The sequence below is a fragment of the Diceros bicornis genome, chromosome 12 (genome assembly GCF_020826845.1).
Source record: "Diceros bicornis minor isolate mBicDic1 chromosome 12, mDicBic1.mat.cur, whole genome shotgun sequence".
NCBI lineage: Eukaryota > Metazoa > Chordata > Mammalia > Perissodactyla > Rhinocerotidae > Diceros > Diceros bicornis.
This window is the reverse complement of record NC_080751.1, coordinates 65,628,974-65,642,311: the sequence shown is the minus strand read 5'-3', so window position 1 is coordinate 65,642,311 and position 13,338 is coordinate 65,628,974. Positions and strand designations below refer to the sequence as shown.

Genomic DNA, 13,338 nt, shown 5'->3' with positions numbered 1-13,338 from the left:
TAGACCCAAAACAAATGGAAATTTGCTATATGACAAAGGTGGCATCCCAGATCACTCAGGTAAAGATAAATTTCTTAATAAACGGTACTGGGACAACTAAGTAGCCATTTGGGAAATCATAAATTTAGATCCATATCTCACACCATGTAAAAGAAGAAACTCCAAATAGGTTAGGGATCTAAACACAAAAATAAAACCATGCAAGTACTAGAAGAAACCATGAGTGATTTCTCTTTTAACCTTGTAGTAAGAAAAGGCTTCCTCACCATGGCTCAAAATATGCAAGCAATAAAAAAAAAAAAAAGATTGATTAACTTGACCACACAAAAACAAAATGTAAGAAATTTTGCCTGACACAATACACCATAAACAAAATCAAAAGACAACCTACCAACTGGGAGAAATAGTCACCATATATACCACAGAAAAAGGGCTAATTACACTAACATATACGAATTTCCAAAAATTAAGGCACAAAGGAACAAAAATCCAAGTGAAAATGGAAACAAGGCAGGAATAGACAATTCACAAAAAAGATAATGCCTCTCAAATATATGAGAAAATGTTCAAATTCACTCATAATTAGAGAAGTGCAAATTAAAACAAACTGAAATACCATTTTTCACCTATCACACTGGCAAAATTTTAAATATGACAACAAATTCTGTTTGCAAAGTTGTGGAAAAACAGGTAGGCTCATACAATGCTGGTGGAAATGTAAACTGGAACAACTCCTGTGAAAAGAAATCTGGCAATACCAACACAACCCTGCCTTTAGACCCAGGAAATCCCTTGTAGGAATATACCTTGAAGATATACCAATAACACAAAAATAAATATGAACAAGGTTATTCATTGTAGCACTGTTTTTAACTGCAAAATACTGGGAATAACATAGAAAACTAGTTAGACTGGGTAACTGAATTTTTAATTTTATTATATTTTAATTTATATAGCCACATGTGGCTAGCAGCTACCATACTGAACAGCACAATTCCAGAGGCATGTTTCAATTTCCTAAGGAGTGTGGGCCAAAAGTAGGCAAGCAGGAAATTGCAGTCAAGACTGTAAAGTGTTAAGTAGATGTTCCCATTTATCCCATTATAGTCAAGGATCTACAAGGAGAAGGGCCTACTAAGTATCCAATGTTTCCAATTCAGACCCCTGAAGGACCACACCCCAGGAATATGGGAGAACTGGAAACAGGACAGTCTTTTTGAAACGTGAAACAGCTCAAGCCCTGATCGGATTAAAGTGATCTTCACGACTAAGAGAACAGTGGGAATAGCAAAGCAAGACTGGGAATTATTTGCAACACATATAACTGACTTTCCATCAGAATCACTGGATAAACTGTCAAATGCATACTCCAGAAGCCTACTCCCCAAATTCTAATCCGTTACATCTGAGTTGGGCCTAGAAAACTGTATTTTTCTTTTAAATCCACATAGTTATGATGCACAGATACATTCAAAAAATACTAGTATAGAAGACAGAGAACAATATGAGAAGGCAGAATATTTTATTCCCAAGTCATCTCTATCCAGACTTGCCCAAGTTTCTTAACAAGTTTCAGTCTCAAAAGGGGGATTCAAGCAAAGAGCAATGGCTTAAAATCAGGATGTTTAAAAGAGAGGAAGCCTTTGAAGCACATGAGATCGTTAAAAAGACAAATTTGTATTTGTATCATTGTTCCCAATTATTCACTCCCCTTTTCCTAAGAGAGGATCATTCTTCCTTGCTCCGTTAACGTCAGGCTTGGCCACAAACTTCCTTTGGCCTATGAAATGTGAGAAGTAAATTGAGACACTTTGAGCTAAGTTTTAAGAGTCACTGTGTGGTTGTACTTCATTCTTTTTCCTGTGCCACAAGTTAGAAAAGAGGACTGCTCTTTCAGCCTCAGTCCTGGAAGGAATAAGACATGGAAGGCAGCAGAAGCCCAACCACAGCCTATATGACACTTGTGAGAAATGAATGTTTGCTGTTGTAAGCTACTAAGATTAGGAGGTCATTTGTTAATGCAGCATAACTTAGCCTAAGCTGTCTGATACAGAAATCATTGCTGCTGTTATGTTATTAAAAATACTTTGTGCATGATTTATGGCAAATCCAAGGTATATTCATTATGTAAATGGTCAAATAAAATAAAATAAAGACAATGCTCCAAGCACAATACTAGTAAAGGAAAACAATGTAATCAAGTGATCTAAAGCATCATAATGAAACCCAGTTTCAATCATCCATTCATCTGCTCTGCCAAAATTTACTGAGCACTTGCTCTCTACAAGGCACTGTGCTAGTCCCTGGTAATACAGAGATACATGAGACATAGAGAACATATACAGGAAACAAAGGGAGGGAGACACAAACATATGAGCAAACAATTACAAAACAGTGTGATACAGGTTACTGAAGAGGCAGGTAGAAGCCCTGTCATAGCACAGGTATGTCATGGAAGGTTTCATAGTAGAGGAACTCTTAGACAGCAGGATCTTGAAGGAGAGGTGGGTATTTGTCAAATGAAGGAAAGGGGGGCTGACCAGCCCAAACAAAGGAAGCAACCTATAAAAACACAAACAGGCAAGAAAGAACCTAATAGGGTGAAGAGGTGAATGAACTAGCACATTCATGGAGGGAAATGAGGCTGAAGAGGCAAACAAGAAGCAGACAGCCAAGAACCTTCCAAGCCACTCTAGAGAGCCCAACGTTTACCCCGTAGGCAATGGTAAGCCACTGGAGATTTTCCATAGATCACGACATGATCAAACTTGTGTCGTGGAAAGATAACATTGATAGAATTACAGAGGCTGGATTGGAAAGGAAGAACCCAGAAACACCATTGTTCTCTGCTTTGATGTTTACATATTTCAAGAAAGGCAAATGGCTATGTTTTATTAAAAAGGCACATGTTAAATTGCCAAGTAAAAACAACAAAAAGCTGACTACATACAAAGGATTTACAATACTTTGTAAGGAAGAAGTATCACAAACAAGATTACCAGAAAGAATTTAAAGTCATTTCTTTCTTCCTCATAAAACATTCATATTCAATCCATCCTGTTTCTCACATAGTATTCTGCTGTCATAAGCAACCCACCCTTGGCTCATAGTAAACTGCCACAAATTTAAAATCAGAATACTAAGCGGAAACTGCTAATGAGAAGATGGAAAATTTTAAATAGCCAATGATCAGATATATTTCTGACAGACAACCATTCCAGAAACCAAAAAAAGTGTCAGGTTAACTAAACAATGGTTTCCTTTTTATCTTGATTACACTGGTCTATGACCATATACCTTAGAGGACTTCAGATTGCTAAGAAAGGCCAGGGTAAGGAACAACACTCAATTAGAATTTAGGATTAGAACAGGCCTTAAATGGCTTCTGCTGGAATCCCAATCTAATGCTTTGAATCTCACTACAAAGTCAGTGTCTCGAGTGACTATGCCATCCTGCTTGAGTCCCCTCCCATGGAAAGAAAGCCACTATGTCTTGAAACAGCATGTTAGATCTACAGCTAAATTAAGAGGTTATTTACTTTGTAAAAGTACGCTACACTTAACAACTGACTTACCACCAGCAAATCTAAACAACTATCTGAACCCTACAGAAATACAGAACTATAGGGACGGCCCTGCGGCTTAGCGGTTAAGTGCACGCGCTCCGCTACTGGTGGCCCGGGTTCGGATCCCGGGAGCGCACCGACGCACGGCTTCTCTGGCCATGCTGAGGCCGCGTCCCACATACAGCAACTAGAAGGATGTGCAACTATGACATACAACTATCTACTGGGGCTTTGGGGAAAAAAACAAAAGGAGGAGGATTGGCAGTAGATGTTAGCTCAGAGCTGGTCCTCCTCAGCAAAAAGAGGAAGATTAGCATGAATGTTAGCTCAGGGCTGATCTTCCTCAAAAAAAAAATAAATAAATAAATACAGAGCTATAAATATAGTAGTCTTTTTTTGTGTGTGTGTGTGAGGAGGACTAGCCCTGAGCTAACATCGGATGCCAATCCTCCCCCCTTTTTTTTTCCTTGAGGAAGATTGGCCCTGAGCGAACACCTGTGCCCATCTTCCTCTACTTTATATGGGATGCTGCCACAGCACGGCTCGCCAAGCAGTGCATGGGCGCACCCGGGATCCAAACCTGCAAACCCCGGGCCGCAGAAGCAGAGCGCGTGCACTTAACCGCTTGTGCCACCGGGCCGGCCCCTAAATACAGTAGTCTTAAGCAGATATAAGACTTATTAAGAATTACAAGATCTTCTATGAGATCCTAACGATTTCATAAATATTTTGAAGGTCCTCAAGGGTAGATCCTTTCTTCTTTTCTTGGTGTTACAGTAAAGCACAACAGTTAAGAACACAGCGGTGAAATTAGAGTATCTATGCTTGAACCCGAGTTCCACTCCTTACTGTATGATCCTGAGCTTGCCTAACCACTCTGTATCACAATCTTCTCTTCCTGTAATATTAATACAATAAAAATATCTGCCTCATAGGATTGCTGTAGGATTAAATGAGTTAGCACTTGTAAAGCGCCTATTTATAGTAAGAATTCAATACCTATCAAGTATTAGAATTTTTGGTATTGCCAGTTTCCAAAATGTAGTAGAGAGTCAACAAATTTTGGAGTAAAGCAATCAAAATAAACATAATTTTATAAACTTCCAAAAAATGTTTGGACTGAACTGCTGTAACATTTTTAAAGAAAAAAATGACAACCATTTCCTTTTCTGTTTAAAGGGAAATTACTTGCAAAGCCCATTTTATAAAACATTGATAAATAAAACCCAATTATGTAGGGGAAAAGTGTAGAGATTTTTAAGAAGTTAGAGTTTCTACTTACATCTGGTTTGGAATGCTGAAATATCTTCAGGGGAAATTTTAAGTCTCCCTTTGCCAAAGTCACTAAATATTCTTTTAATAGCTCATTAGCCACACCAGGAGACTGTTTCTCACATCGATGAAGAAAGGGAACCATCCATTGGTAAGCACTTGTCACATACTTGTCCTCAGAACACTGAAAATATAATTAACCAAAACAAACACACACATTAAATTAAATATCTGATTATACCAGACAAGTTCTAAAGCTCACAGATAATCAGATTGATGTTAAACAGTGAAAGTCCAACATTTTCTAAAACACTTACTCTGGTTCACCCCTCACAAGGAGACTGAGAGAGAGCAGGAGAGTCTCCTTCTGCCTGGGGCTAGGAGAGGTAACAGCACAACAGACTGCAGCCCATCTCTTCAGCACCATGATCACTCTGGAGTCCCTCACAGCCTAAGCCCAGTTCTGGAACACAAATACACTGCTACCGCTACTCGGTCATGAGGTCTTCCAGAGCAAAGGGAGGTTTCACCCCAAAAGTGTGTGTGTGTGCGTATGTGTGTGTGTGTGTGTGTGTGTGTGTGTAAAAAGAGTCAGAGAAAGAGACCACAGATCAACAGAAAGTGTGAAACAGAAAAAAGCAGAGAGAAAGAGACAGAGAAGCATGAAGAAGCTCTAGAAATAAGCCACTTGAGAAGAGTCTCATCTATAGAATCCTAGATTCTCTCCCTTCCTTTTCCTCTTCATCTATTTCGTTTTGCTCCTTTACATCTACCTTCACAAAACTCCAAATGACACACATAATTTTATTCATTATCCCTAAAATTATACAACCTCTTCTCTTAATTACCCCAGGAGATACACCTAAATCTCTTAAGAGGAGGCTTACATATAACATGGATCAATTTTTGTGGGTTGGATTACCAGGAAAAGAAATTAGTAAGAGAAAGGAAAGGTAGGGACAGAAGGAGAGAGAAAAGGGGATTTATAAGAGGGAGAAAGATGATGAGAAAGAGAGGGAAAGAGAAAAGAAGATGAAAAAGACAGTACGAGAGAGAGAGAGAGAGAGAGAGAGAGAGAGAGAGAGAGAAGAATCAAGGGAGACCAGAAAACATATCAGGCAGCTGTGACTCCATCTCTTATCTGGCCCATTCAAACCAGGCTGCCAAAGAGCAAAAGACTAAAAAGAGCATTGTTCGGCAGCTAGCACCTCCTTGGCCCATCATTCTCATCTCAAAGGTGTCTCTCTTAGTAGAAACCAGGTCCTAACTTTGAGGAGTGTACTTTCTCCCGAGGGTGACCCAAGCAAAATCTAAGAATGGCTGGGAAAATTCTCCTAAACATACTAACCCTGAAGCCAAGACGTTTTCTTCACACAACCACCCAAGCAGCCCTCTGAACTCCAATACGTTTTTTCTTTAAGATCTTGACATATATAAGGAGTCGGGAATTCTAATACACCAAAGGATTAGAAACGTGATTACCAGAATGACAGCTAGTTTAGAATCATGTTTAGCTAGAAAGAAAACAAAATGTTATATACAGAGGAGTATGAATAAAGAGCAAGCAAGGTACAAAAACAGCCAAAATGGTTATGGATGCCTTCAGTAATTTACTCATAAAATTTGATTTATTTTTTAAAGAAACCTTCCTTTATTTACTAAGTTCTCAGGTTTGGAGGACATTTCATCTTTGGCTTTGAGACAACATTAATCAAAGTACATAAGGAATGCTTAAAAAGAAAGTTTAAAAAAACCTACACTATTCATCAGTAATCTTAGTTTTTCAATGTCTTTCATCTGCTGAAGTTCTTTCAAGGTTAGAGTTAAATCACAGCCGGCTTCATAAACCAGTGCTTCCAGAGTAACCAGATTATCACATAGAACCAGCAAACCAGGAATGTTCCGCTCCATTCCAAGTCGAATAAGTGACAATGCACAGTCAACCTAAAATGGAAAAGTCACAGTAAGTCTCTGAGTATTACGTCTTTTCCATATATTCTAAAGTAAAAGCCTCCAGCACAGAATCCAATTCTTGGAATGATTTTATATAAAATCGCATTATCAGTAATATACATTTTTTATTTAGTACAAAAACCTTAGAATTCTTTATCAAATATATCAGCATTAAACTGTATCAAAAGAATCAAACCATCAGCAAGAAATACTGAAGACAATAAGAGAAAGACAACCATCTTAACTTCATGGAGCATTGCAATTTACAGAGCAGTTTTACATATACTTATCTATATAATTCTCACAACATTAACAGGCAGGGGAAAAAAAAACATAGCTAGTGAGTGATCATGCCAAATTAATACTACTTTCACAATACCACTCTGCTCCAAAAAGAATGTTTGGCTTTTATATTTCTGTTCAGTACCTATCTTCCACAGTGCCTCCCATACAGAAGGCATTCAATAAATACTTGCTGAATGACTAACTCTGTGGGACACGTTCTCTGTCTCAATTCAAATATTTAGACTCCGCTTACACTAAAATGAACAACAATTTTCCTATAGATGCTCAGTACACAGCAATTTGACTCCTATCACTTGATCAGGTTTATGAAATGACATATTCTGATTGAGGGCAAAATCATCTAATGTGGCCTTAATGCAGAGTGTCTCCTCCCACTCCTTAATTACTCCCTTAGTCCTGGACTAACAACTGTTGATTGAGGAGCTACTGTGAACTAAGCCTAAGCACCATTCTAAGTGTTAGAAATATAAAACTGAATGAGATGAGGTGTCTTCCTTCAAAGATCTCTCCATCTCGTAGGGAGACACAATCCAATAACGCCGTGATCGAAGTAGAGTGAGGCAGGCGCTGTGGATGACTGGGATCTCAAAGAAAAGGACATGTAGCTCAACATGAGAGTGTCACAGTCTCCCAGAGGGGGGAACACTAAAATGCACTTTAGAGAATCAACGGATATTAGTAGGTGAAGAAAGAAGGAGGGCAGGAGCCCAGCATGGAAGGCAGAGGTGAATAATGTGTGGTGAAAGTACAGTTAGTTCCAGAAGACTGAAAAGAAGGTATGAAGTGAAGCGATGAGAAACATGGGTAGAGTAGCAAGGAGGAGCCAGATAACAAAGAATATTGTTTGCTGAGCTAAGGAATTTGCAGTGTATCCTGAAATGCAAATACCACCAAAGGATTTTCAACTAAGGCATTTCATAAATAGATTTAAGACACTTTGGAAAGAATATTAGTAAGTATTTATTGAATGACAAATGAAATGTGAATGACGAACTGGAAATGGACTGGACTGAAAACAGGCAGGCTACTTAGGAGAATTGCAATTACCAGAATGGGGGACAGCAATATTTAAGGGACAACCCAAAGAACAGGAGCCACACAGAGGAGACTAAAATGAATGGCTAAGACAAAGACAAAGAAAAAAGTGAAAATTCTATCACAGAAGGCTAAGTAGAAGAGATTGCAGGAAAGCAGCAGCAGTAGTGTCAAAGGACAATGCTGTTAAGTAACAAATGAAGGGAATCAACACTAAGAGGCAGACTGGGAGCCTCACTGATGCAGCGTCAGCAGAGTAGCAAGAGTAGCCAGGCTCCGGGGAAATGAGGAGTAAGCAAACATTGAGCAAGTAGTTACAAAGAGCAGAGAGACTATTTCCAAGCTGAGCTATGATGGAGAGAAGACAACTAAAACAGAAGCCAGGGAGAATATGGCTCTAATTTTTTTTTTTTTTGTATTTACAAAATAGGAGTGATTTGAACTTGATATGTCAAAAAAAAGGTAATAACAGTAGAAAAGGAGAGGCTGAAGCTACAGGAGAGAGAGAATAGGCGACTGACAGAACAATCCTGAGCAGTGGGAGTGTGGAATCCAGGGTACAGGTAAAGAAAGCAAGCAGACTGAACGCAAGATGAAAGACCTCTTCCTCTGGGAAAAACGGGGAAGAGTAAGGGCAAATGGAAGTGAATTCTCAAATTTCCCAGTGAAATACAAAGCAAAATCTTCTCTGAGAAGGACGAGGAGGTGGTGGGGTGCAAGGAGTAGAGGAGGGGGAGAGGGACAGCCAGGTTAACGCAAAGAAAAAACGCCAAGCGATATTCAAGGACCACCCAAAGCCCTTCAAAGACCCAGAGATTGACAGGTGAAGACAAGGTGACAAAAAAAGAAATGCACTTGCAGTTGGAAAGAGTGGCACAAATAACTATAAGGGGAAAAACTATAGGTACGTAAGGCATAAGGCAAACAGGAGGGATCTGGTAAAACTTCAACAGATAAATGTTTTTAACTTAATGTCTAGTAATTAAAATAAAATTCATGTCTGAAAGGATACATCTACTTGTATACCAATTTAAAAAAAAAAAGCTCTATCTCAGGTGAATTTTCAGAAAGAATGAAGAAAACTTGACGCATAAAACATAACTTTGTGCAAGTAATGTTTGAACATATATACCTTAGCAATTTGTAACACACTTACCAATTCTGTGATCCAGATTTATTTTTTAATACCAACTTTGAATTTGTTACCTTCCCAAATACCTACTGAAGTAAAAATGTTTTAAAATCAAATTACTGACACCTTAAATGAAAGTAGGCTCTAATGCAACTCACAGAATTATACCACATACCCCAAGCCCTCACTGGATAAATTTCACCACTGTACACGACTCCTAAACCAACAACCAAGTTTTATTAAAGGCATTTGTAGACACTAAGGAAAAAGAAATCTCACATCAGTTAAACCTCTAAAAGTAAAAAAGATAAAACCATGTCAGGTATCACTTTGATTGTAGCATAAGCCACATGAAACGTCAATATCTAAAATGAAGCTAAAGAACAACACCTCTTAGTGTTTTTAAATAAATGAAAGAGATGAAAGAACACAAACCAGCTAAATAAAGCACCCCAAAATCACTTGTCTTTCTTTATAATTATTCCTAATTACTCAAAAAAGAATTCAAGATGTCTAGGAATTATTGCTAGACTGTTAAAAAATTTCCATTTCAGAAAGCTCTATGGTTTGTTTTTAATAGACTTTATTTTTTAGAGCAGTTTTAGGTTCATAGCAAAAATGAGCAGGAAATACAGAGATTTCCCATATACCCCCTGGGCCCACATATGCACAACCTCCTGAATTATCAACATCCCCCACAAGAGTGGTACATTTGTTACAATCGAACCCATACTGACACATCATAATCACCTAAAGTCCATAGATTACATTAGAGTTCACTCTCAGTGTTGTATATTCTACTGGTTTGGATAAATGTATAACATGTATTCACCATTATGGTATTGTACAGAGTTATTTCACTGCCTTAAAAATCCTCTGTGCTCCACCTATTCATCCCTCCCCCACCAACCCCTGGCGACCACTGATCTTTTTGCTGTCTCTATTGGTTTGCCTTTTCCAAAACGTCATATAGATGGAATCATACCTTATGTGGCCTTTTCAAATTGTCTTTTCACGGAGCAATATGCATTTACCGTCCCTCCATAGCTTACTTCTTGTTTAGCATTGAATAATATTCCATTGTATGGATGTACCACAGTTTATTTATCCATTCACCTACTAAAGGACATCTTGGTTCATCAACTATAACAAAGGTACACTCAAATGCAAAATGTTAATAATAATAGGGATAACTGATAGGTACGGGGGGAGATGAGGCAGGGAATATGGGAACTCTCTGTACTTTCTACTCAGTTTTTCTATAAACCTAAAACTCCTCTAAAACTGAAGTATATAAAATAAACAAATAAATAAGAACAGATTAGTGTAAGAAAAATAATTTACTTTGCATTCCAGTGTGGCCCTTTTTCTCTTTTTGTTACTGCTATTCTTAAAAACCTGAATAATGATTAAAATTTGGGTTACAAAATATTTAAACAATAAAAATTGAAGAGTCATTACTGATCTTTTGAAATGCATGAGGCTGGTTGCCCAGGACTTTTTAAAGGCATGAAAAATTTTTTGAATTCTCATTCCTAGCTCAATTGACAGAACCACCTAGAAATCAGTTTTTTTAAATGTGTATATAAATACACACACACATACACTTTTCTCCTTACTCTCCAAAAGCTGCATCTAGAAGTTAAGCTAAGAAACCACAAGGTGCTCAGACAAAACTGATCCATAAAACATGATCCTTTTTCTTGTTAGCCAGAGACAACAGTAAACTACATCCATTTGCACAATTTCAGTAAATCATATGATGCCATTGGAGTCTTAAAAAATGTGTAGATGCATGTTACATAACCTACATTTGCCTGTACAAAAACGTGCCTCACTAGCTCACTTGAGAGCTTTCTTCATCTATTATTACCAAGTGAGTTTCTTCTGTATTGGCAAAGTAATAATGCCTTTGCTTATGTGACCAATATGAACTGGTCATTTCCAGGTGCATGATACTGGTCTAAGACTACAGTTCTCGATGGCAAAACTGTCCACCAGGAGGCATTCTGAAAATCTGAGGAGGCATTTCTGTCCATCACAGGAATTAGTGGGACCTACTGACTCTGAGTGGGTGGAAGCCAGGAATGCTAGAAGTCCTGTAAGGTGCGGGGCAGTCCAGGAAAACCAACTTATCCCCATTCCTGTCTACCCTTCAAATGTCCTGAAAACCAAGTTACAGTGGTCAGAGTCTAGATAGATCTCAACTTCATTTAACATTGACACAAAATTCTATTTTGTATGGTTTAACTTACACTGAACTTTCTGGGAACGCAGATACAGTATAATAGAGGGAAGATTTTACTTTGTTTTGTTAAAAATTTTACCACAAGCTGTTCGCATTCCAGATAGCAATTTGTGGTATTTGACTCAACAATACAACATACCTGAATCTGTCTGCTATTTCAGTTGTCTCATTCAAAGTGATTTCTCATTGATTACTTCCTAGTGTAGTCATGATCAAACATTTACATATTTTATTTATTCTAGATATTGAAGTTAAGTCATAATATTAACTTTTTTGGAAACTGCTTTTGTAAATAAGAATTGTCTATGATTTTCACATCCGGAAAACAAGGAAGCATGACAAAATATTTGCTACAAAAAAAGACACTATGGGGTCTGAAAATTGAGAACCACTTTTGTTTAGATTAATTTATCTTGCTCTCAGTCATTAAGATTTGTGTAATTGTCTATTCTTATATGGACTCTATAAGAAAGATTATACAGAGACCTGGATTTTGTCTGGCTCTGCCACTGTGTCCGTGCGCAAGTTGCTCACTTTCCTTTCTGTGGACCTTAGTTTATTCATCTATAACAGAGAGAATTAGACTAGATCATCTCCAGAGATTCTTCTCATTATGATAGCTTGGGATTCTAAACATTTTCAAATATACTATGGTCCTTAGCCATGTTCAAAAACCTGGAAAGTCGATCATAAATATTCTTGGCCATCCTCCAAAAAGTTTGGTTTATAATATTCCCATCAACTCCAGCAAATAATTCATCTTCAATTCTATGAATACTGAAAATAGGAATTAGATTAAACAGGAATTCAAGACTATCAACTGGAGACATGGGGCTGTGCCAGACACACTAAGCAGAAATTTAAACAAAGGGTATATACTCCTTCCCACAGTACTGCTGCTCATCAGACTCTCTGGAATCACCCTTCCTGTCAAATGAAAAACTGATAGTAGGAGAGGTGGTCCAAAGCCAAGACTGTGAGTAGAAAGAAAAAGTCATCCACTGGCCAGACCCTGAATGAGATTTCAAAGTGCATTCTGCCATTCTTGGCTCTGAATAACCAACTTCTGTTCTCTAAGATGAAGACAACTATTCCTTATATTTGCAAAGCACTCGATTAGCAGAACTTTTTAATGTTATCTCCTGTATGTTTCCTTTGTTCTCACTGACTCTAGTACAAGAACTAACCCCATGAGAAAACCAAGGTACAGAAAAGGTAGGTAGCAGGTCCAGAGTCAATAGGTCTGCTGGTGGAAGAGTCAAGATTAGTATTCAGATATCCTAAGCTTCAATATCATCCTCATCTCTCCCTTCCATACTCCCTCTCTGATGCATCTCAGTACAGGCACACGGAAACTGAGGAAAATTAGACTTGGACTTTAAGGAAAACACTAGAAACAGAGCCTCGAACAGGGCGCCTGAAAAGAAAAATTACAATCTACTACACTACTACAATATGACAAGGGACTAGTCAAGCATTTCTAGGTTGATACAAATCTTTTAAATTAATATGGTACTAAGCCTATTAAAAATATGCAGAAAATCTAGGACAATATATACCATATCTTGCAGCTTATATTTTAAAGAAAGCTTTTGAACAACTTTTCTTGTATGTATTTGCTCTTTAAGAATAAAAGAAAAAAGACACAAAAGCTTCTGAGGCAAAGAATAAATAAACAAAAGTAATAAGAAATATTCACTTCATCCCTTGCAAACCATATACATGATCCCTGGCAGCACGGTCAGCAGCCGCTACATGCACTAGATCCTAAGGATCCCACACAGCCTCGCTGCAGCACTGAGCAGCAGATGTCACTTTCCCCTCAC

The 13,338-nt window shown here is 37.9% G+C and overlaps 1 protein-coding gene across 1 annotated transcript in view; it reads right to left on the bottom strand.

Moving 5' to 3' along the window:
* The window catches only part of NBAS (NBAS subunit of NRZ tethering complex), a 328,999-nt gene that overhangs the window by 187,510 nt on the left and 128,151 nt on the right, over positions 1-13,338 (bottom strand). The window contains exons 24-25 of the mRNA XM_058551762.1: positions 6,597-6,782; positions 4,849-5,022 (exon numbers count right to left, since the gene is read on the bottom strand). Coding sequence (XP_058407745.1) covers positions 4,849-5,022; positions 6,597-6,782 — 360 coding nt within the window. The remainder of the gene's footprint in view (positions 1-4,848; positions 5,023-6,596; positions 6,783-13,338) is intronic.